At 48.7% G+C, this 7866-nt stretch overlaps 1 protein-coding gene across 1 annotated transcript; it reads left to right on the forward strand.

Annotated features, from left to right (window-relative positions):
- The first annotated feature begins 216 nt into the window (after positions 1-216).
- LOC140683566 (serine/threonine-protein kinase PAK 3-like) lies at positions 217-6753 on the forward strand. The gene is made up of 6 exons (XM_072926173.1): positions 217-325; positions 929-1046; positions 1891-1990; positions 2434-2630; positions 5034-5171; positions 6533-6753. Exons 1-6 carry the CDS (start codon positions 276-278, stop codon positions 6623-6625), a joined length of 696 nt encoding a protein of 231 aa, XP_072782274.1. The 5' UTR covers positions 217-275; the 3' UTR covers positions 6626-6753.
- The last annotated feature ends 1113 nt before the right edge of the window (positions 6754-7866 follow it).

Raw genomic sequence — 7866 nt, forward strand, 5'->3', positions numbered from 1 at the left:
CAGCAAAACCTCAGTGGCCACGTGTCCTGTAACTGGCACCCATGGGAGCGGAGCAATGGGCTATTGCAATGTCAGTTCCTAATTACTGCAATGCCTAATCAGAATGCAGTTTGGCACAGCTTGGCTGTGTCATTGCAAAATCACTCGCTCCATGTGCCTTGTGGTCTCGTGCCACCAACTTCTCAAGTTACTGATTTTCAATGTCATTTTAGGTGGCCATAAAGAAAATAAATCTCCAAGGACCGAGGAAGAAGGAACTAAAAGCCTATGAACTCATGACTGTGAAGATAAATAAGAATCCCAACGTGGTCAACTATTTAGGCAGGTGAGTTGTTGTAAATATTTGTTTACATATTGCAAACATGCAAGATTGTTCACTGGCACAAAACAGAGCTGTAATTATTGGTTAATTATTACTGCTCTGCTCATCTCCAGTGGATGGGAAGAGAGTGCATCTTGTCTGCAGGAGTATTCCCTGGCACACATAGTTTGAAAATTATTCAAAAACCTGCATCAGTCATATCTAATTAAATTAATAGCCTGTAAGTTCACAGCCACCACATTATTTTGGGACTTGACTTTTTTCAACAGTCCTCTTACGTCTGGGTAAACTAACATGGATTTTCCTTGGATTATGTCCCCTCTTTTCCATTGCTTTGCATGCCAGGAAGATTATTTCCAGAAACACGCAGTGTGACAAGTTTTTTATCTGTTCCTAAACTGCAGTTTTTACTTGCTGGCTATTTAAGACATCTCCTTTTCCAAAGCTGTGCCTTTCTTCTTGAGACAGGTTTCAAACAATGCACAGCCTAGAGGGAATGTCTGTTCCTTTTCTTCTGTCCTTGTCACACAGGGACTTGGAAATAAGAACCAAGAAAATAAACTAACCATGCATGTTTACCTCCATGCTCTTGTTTCCTTCTTTCAGCTACCTTGTGGATAATCAATTCTGGCTGGTTATGGAGTTCATGGATGGAGGCACTCTGAGCGATGTCATCAGCAAGACCTACCTGTCTGAAGACCAGATAGCAGCCATCAGTCGAGAGGTCAGCAAGCCCACCTGTGCTTCCGAGGGCTTGGGCAGGATTGTCTGGGAAACAGAGGCTCAGAACAGGAGAGGTTTCATGTATAAACTTTGTTTTCCTTGTGCTGGTATGCTATGGGCAAGTAAAAGCATATCAAGGGAACTGCCTGCCAGTGCTCCTGCACTCAGTGTACTCAGTTCTTGTACTCTTATCTCCTGCTGTTGTAGTCTCACTCTGCCTCCTGTATTTGTATTTGCTCTTCTCCACCTTGCCTCCCTAAACTTGTATCTTGAGCCTGTCTGCACTGCATTCCTTGCCTGTAAAAGCAAAGGTGCTGGTGGCAGGATTTGAAATGATCAGCTGAGAAAAAACAGAGACTCATTTCTCACAGTCCTCAACTAAAAAGGACAGTAGTGCAGCCAAAATGCTCTTTGCTTCAGGAAGGTGACTGATGTGATACTTCAAGTCTGTGCTGAGGCCAGCAACAAAACTCTCGTCATGCAGCCTCCCACCCAAAAGTGATCCACTTCACAACAAAGAGAGGGACTTTTTCTTTCTTGGCCAAACCCCTCCTTTGCCCTCTGCATGGAGAAAGCACATCCACTGCAGCAGCAGTCATCCTGGCTGGTTTGCAGGGGACAGTCTACAACAGCAGGTGCTGTTGCTCTTTCAAAAGCTGACATACCTTTCCTTAGAAAAGTCCTGCTCTGCAAGTGTTGGAGCAGCAACTCTTCCTCTCAATGGCACTGTGTTCTGCCATTACTCGCCATTCCCATGCAGAGGGAATCTTTTAAGAGACTCTGTTTCCTTTCTTGTGTGATGAAATCATTAATTTTTGCCCTCCTGCTTCTGTTTTCTCTCTCAGTGCCTGCAAGGACTGGATTTTCTTCACTGGAACCACGTGATCTACCGAGATGTGAAGAGTGAAAACATCCTTCTCAGAACTGACGGCTCTGTCAAGCTGGGTCAGTATATTCCTGGTCAGGTGCAGCGTTCAGGGATGTGGGGTGAGGGGCTGCTTTGAGTGGCTGCCAACTCCCCAGAAATGGTGCTGGTGGCAGTGCAGGGCCCCACCGCTGTGAGCTGAAGGCACGGTTGCAACGTGCACAGAGGTATAAGGAACCAGGAGAAGTCAAGAGTGGCGTTGGTGTGTTTGTGTCTCTTCCAGAGGGAGGGAGCTACAATCTAAAGCTTCAGGGGAATAAAGGCCACTGCTGTGAGCAGCGTTTAAAAAACTGTGATTTTTTTGGAAGTGGCCAATTCCATACTTCCTTGGCTAAAGCCCCAAGGAAACTGAGTGTGGACAGTTCTTCAGGAGATTCAACAACACATAGACTGAGAGTGGGGAATTCTTTTGCTTGATTTCCTAACTTGACCTGGCTTTCATGGTATGTTTATTTGTCCACAGCTGACTTTGGCCTCTTTGCTCAGCTCACCCCTGAGCAGCGTAGACGGAGCTCAGTGGCCGGCACTTCTGGCTGGATGGCGCCTGAAGTGCTGACAGGTCAACCATATGGCCCCAAAGTGGACATATGGTCTTTTGGAATCGTGGGCATCGAAATGGTGGAACGAGAAGTTCCTCACAGGAATGAAACTCCTGTTTCGGTAAGGTGCAAATACTCCCTGATCCCACTTGTCTTTCTCACCTGTCCCATGTCCTGTGTGCCATTGGACAAATCCCATTGCCATCTGCTAGCACCACTTACACCAAGGTCCCCTTCTAAACATGTCCCTGCAGCACATCAGCATCTGCTGTAAATTCGGTTGCATCAGAAGGGAAGTAGCAGTTCAGAAACCTGGCATTTTGGCCTGCAACCTGCCTGACATTTCTAATTTGCTTTTTGAACTCCGTTGGTGCTCTGTCTCTGAAGGGCAAGAATTTTTCAGTGGAGAGGTTAGACATGTGATAAATATCCTAAGAAATTGACGTTACACCTTCCCAGTTTCAATTTTATCGGAAAAGAAAAGAAAAAGAAAAAGAAAAAAGACACAACCACTAAAGCAATGCCCAAGTAGTTTTGTGTAGGAGTGACAGTGGGTAGGACGGTCGGGATGGACGGAGACAAAAGATCTTTGAAGCCAGGTCTTGGAACTTTCGGTTTATTGCAAAGGGCGTGGATGCAGGGCCCTGCTTGGAGCTGCCAGCCACAGCTCAGAGCAGGCCCGAAAGAGGAGCCCAAAAGAGAGACCCGAAAGAGTGAGGAAGTTCCTGTTACAAGACAATAAATCTTCTTCTGTGCAGAATGTTCAAATTTTCACTAACCAATCTAGTCCAAGATACAAATACTAGAGTATTTACTACAGCCTATAAGAATCCTTACATTACCATACTGTGTTACATTTTAAACCCTAAAAACTACTCTTTGGACCCCTTCTGCCAAGCTAGTAGGGTCTGCTCTGACCCTTGGACCTGTCTGCCAGCAGAGGGTGTTGTTTAATCAAAAGGGGATTACCTTCAGCTGGCCATACCATTGTTTTCCAGTTGTTCAGTAACTAAGGCTAGTAACTATCTCAAAGCTTACTTTTCATTTCAATCTCGCTTACAGTTTCCATATTCTCAAAATCTTTTGCCAGGCATACATATTTGTAAAGGTTTTCCGGTTTCATCTTCCCCAACAGTTTTGCTTTCTTTTTCTTTTTTTAACCACAGCACATTGATTTTCCTCCACACTGTAGCATCTTTTCCAAGTCCTGTGGGTCTTCAAAACTTTCAGGCTTTCAAATAATCTGTACATTGCTCAGTCATGTGTGTGGGTGGCCTGGATAAGTTGAGGATGTGTTTTTCTCCGACTGCAGTTACACTAAACCCTTGGCTGTTTCTGGGTCTTTTAAAAAGTTGATGAGCTTGCAGCCTGGTGCCTGGGGCTGGGATCCAACGTGGGCGGTTGATGCTGGTGCTGTGTTCCTTTACTATAGGAGCAGGGCCATCTCTGGCTTGCACAGTGCTAAGGGCAGTGAGGACTCCAGCTCCCCACCATGTCCAGTGGCTCAGTTGCAGAGAGACAGGATAAAGCTCCCTTTGTGACCTCTGAGAGTGTGGGAAAAGGAAAGAAAGCTGCCATAATTATTTATACTCCAGGGGAGTGTGCTTGCTGGTTTGGGCTTGGAAATTTTCCTCTGGGTTGAAGAGGATAATAACAAAGTCTTTTTGGTCACCATCTATTTCAGTGCCACCAGCACAGAGCTGTTACTATTGTGATGAGCATTTTTCTGGAGACCAGGCTGCAGCCTGGTGTCACGGAGAGCCTGTCAAAACCTCCCACTTCTTACAGACATATTTTGCGATGGGGACGCCATTAATGCATTGACTTGAGTATACAAATGAGCAGAGGGTGACCATCGGGATGGTGCTTCTTCTTCTGATTTGACCTTGGAAAGGTTTCCTTTTGCCACATAAAGAGGCTGAAACGTGCAGCTGAGAGACAGAGCTGCAGGTGGCTCCTGTGTGCCTAAGCCGGCATTTTCATCCCAATACATTTGTGCAGGTGTCTTAAAGGGTCTGTGTTGAATATGAGATTCCAAATGTTTGTTTCCTCACCCTGAGGCATACCTGGTGGATTTCCATTCTTGCCTCCCATGCACCTCTGTTTTCTAGAAGAGGACAAGAAGCTCAATGAGTTTTGGTTTATGACCACTGTGCTTAAGGGACCAACAAGCACTGCAGAGATGCCTTTCATGTACTAATCCTTGGAAATAGTAGTGTTAGTGTAGCAGAGTCCATCTTCTGAAAAGCCTGTCAAGGTGGTGTGAATCCTCCAAGAAGGAAAGAAGCTTTGCTGATGTAGCTCCCACTAACTGGGTCAGTCAATGAAATTGACTGCCAAGGCAAGATCAGCGGGATGTTGGAAAAGCCATGGTGTTTTGTTGGTAAAGGAAAGTCATCTTTCCTTTACCATCTCCATCTTATCAGAAAGTGCTCTGCAGGGTGGAGCTTAAACAGTGGGTTCTGGGAGAGCAGTTACAGATGGGAAAGAAGCAGGTGGAGCCTCGTGTTTCCTTTTCATGCAGGCTGAACTCCCGATAGCCAGAGGAGAGAGACCACAGCTGCGGAAGCCCAACCGATTCTCGCCTCACCTGTGTGACTTTCTGAGCTGCTGCCTGCAGACAGACGAAGAGCAGCGCTGGTCTGCCAAGAGGCTCCTGCAGGTAAAATGCCAAGGGGCTGAGGTGAAACAGTGTCTGAGGGATGGGCTCCTCCTCCACCGAGGTCCGAGGCATCAGATGAGCCCCCTTCCTCCTCACCTCCACTCTTGGTGATGTTCAAATGAAAACAGTGAGGAATCCTAGACTGGGCTGGGCTGGCAGGGCTCTGGAAAGTCCTCTGGTCCAAGTGACCTGCAATGAGCAGGGACATCTTTAAAGAGATCAGGTTGCTCAGAGTCCTGTCCCACCTGACCTGGAATGATTCCAGGGATGGGGGCACCTACAAGCTCTTGGGACAACCTGTGCCAGAGTGGCACCATGCTCCGAGAAAAGAAGGTCTTCCTTAGACCTACTCTGATTAGATCCCCATGTGTTTAAAACTATTTGCCCACACTCTCTTGTAACTGGCCCTGTTAAAAAAGGTGTCCCCCACTTTCTTCAAAGCCACTCTGAAATCTTGGAAAGCAGCAATAAAGTCTCCCTGGGGCCTGTTCTTCACAAAAGTGAATAACTCCACCTCTCTCCGCATTTCCTGAGAGGACAGGTGCTCTGTTTTCTGGCTGTTTCTGTTGCCCTGATTTGGTGGGATGTTCAGTTTTATCTAATGGTAAAAGAACTGAAGTACAGCAATGCAGGGTAAAGAGACATGAAATAGTGGTGGAGGAACCCAAGGCTGCCAGTCCTGGCAGAGCAGTCTGGAGAGATTTGGCTGTGGGCAGGAGGGGCTTTGAGGGACTCACTGTGAGCCTCTGAGGGGCCCTGGTTTATGCCCCCCACCCCACCCTTAGAGGTTTCTGGCACACAAACAGGGACAGCTGAGAGGGACTTGCCCCAGCCCCATCTGCTGCCTGGCATGCTCAGGCAGAGGGGAACTGTCCCAGGCTGACTGCCAGGTTGTGTGGCAGAGAGGGAACTGCAGGACCCATCGCCGCTGGACTGGCCCTGCTGGGAAGGAAGGTGCCATCCCACACAGCAGGGGCAGGGCATGGAAAGGCAGACACTGCTTTGTGTGCCTGTGGAAGTTAGCATGGTGCCTGTCTTTCCAAGACAGGGACCTCTGGGAGTCATTGGAGCTTCCTGAAAGGAAAAAACCCCAGGGACAGAAAGCACCATTTCTAGAGCACTGGCAGGGCAAAAATCCCAGCAAGATGGAGAAACCAGAATAAATGGATGAGTGGGATTCTGGGCCAGGTTTGCCTGTGATGGCAAGCTCCTGCACATGATGAGTGGGGAGCAGATGGTCCCATTGTTTTACTTTCTGGGTCCTTCTAGGAGCTAGAGGAATCCTGATTGAGTCTGTGAAGCACTGAGCTTGGAATGTCATGGTTCACTGTTCTTTGTTGTTTTTTTTTCCTGTGGATTAGCATCCATTTGTAACAGCAGCCAAGCCAGCATCCACCCTGGCACCACTCATCAACTCAGCGAAGAAGAAGAAGACGAAGAAGACAAGAATCTAACGATGAAGATATTATTACCAAGTTAAAGTAGGATTGTAGAGTAGGACTCTAGATTAGGATTGTTAAGTAGTTTTGTAGTATAGGTTTATGGATAGGATTATAATTAAATAAAGTTTTCAAAGCATCAAGTCATTTGGAAGATTCCCCTCCTTCTGACCCCTTCAGAAAACATTTCCTTCTGAATTGCCAGTTGTCTTTTATTGGTGCTGAGACACACTTATGGCTTCTTTGGTATGGTTTGTAAATGGAGAAGGCTCTTCTTCATTCATCCTCTCCAGACTACACTGCCTTTGGCATACGGCCCACCGGCCCCGTTTGGCACATCTGTGGCACTTCCAGTTGAGGCAGAAAGGGCAATGGCATTTGCGGGAAAAACCAAAGGGCGAGTGGGGCAGCCAAAACATCCTGTGCAGATGCAGGCCTTCAGCTGTGACTCGAGAGCATTTGGGTGCCTGCCACTTGGATTTGTATCGCGAAGGGCAATGTCTTTGGCCGGAGGAGAGCCTTGCTCAGCAGAGAAAGCAGAAAGATCAGAGAGGTGCTCTGAAAGGTCTCCTGCGGTGCAGAGCTGTCAGCGAGTGTGAGGTGAGAGTGGGCCCGGCCTTGCCCGGCGTGGAGCTGCAGCAGAGCCCTGGCAGAGCCCGGAGCAGCCTGAGCCTGGGCAGGGGCAGGCTGCAAGGAGGCCCTTGTAGCTGCAGGAGGCACAGCCCGGCCCTGCGTGCCTCTTGCTGGCAGCGGGCGCATCCTCTGCTCTCAGCGCCCAAGCGCAGCCGGCTGCTCCCGAGGGGAAGCGGAGCCTGGCTCAGCATTCCCACTCTTGTGCTGGCTGCCCTGCGACTCCTGGCAAAGGTCAGCAGTGTGTGCAGCACTCTGGGCACCGGGGCAGGGAGCCGGGCTGCTCGGCAGGCTGGAGCACAGGGCAGCGTCCTTCAGGCACGGCGCTTGTGCCAGGGGACCATGGGCCAGCGGGAGGCAGGGACAGCTTGTCAGCTCATGGCTGCAGGAGCCAGTGCCCCACACAGCTCTGGGAGGCAGCGCCTGCACTTCTGCACTGAGCCACAGCAAAGCTGTGACCTGCAGAGTGCTTTGCAGAAATATTCAGGGCCAGCAGGCCGGCCTGCTTCGTGCTCTCTGGCACACAGCAAGAGCTGTGCCACGCTGCAGCTCGGAGCTGCTGGGAGAAAGGTGTTAGAAATAAACTCTTAGGTACAATTAAATGGAGACAAAGTCATTAAAGCAAA

The sequence above is a fragment of the Taeniopygia guttata genome, chromosome 3 (assembly GCF_048771995.1).
Source record: "Taeniopygia guttata chromosome 3, bTaeGut7.mat, whole genome shotgun sequence".
Classification (NCBI taxonomy): domain Eukaryota; kingdom Metazoa; phylum Chordata; class Aves; order Passeriformes; family Estrildidae; genus Taeniopygia; species Taeniopygia guttata.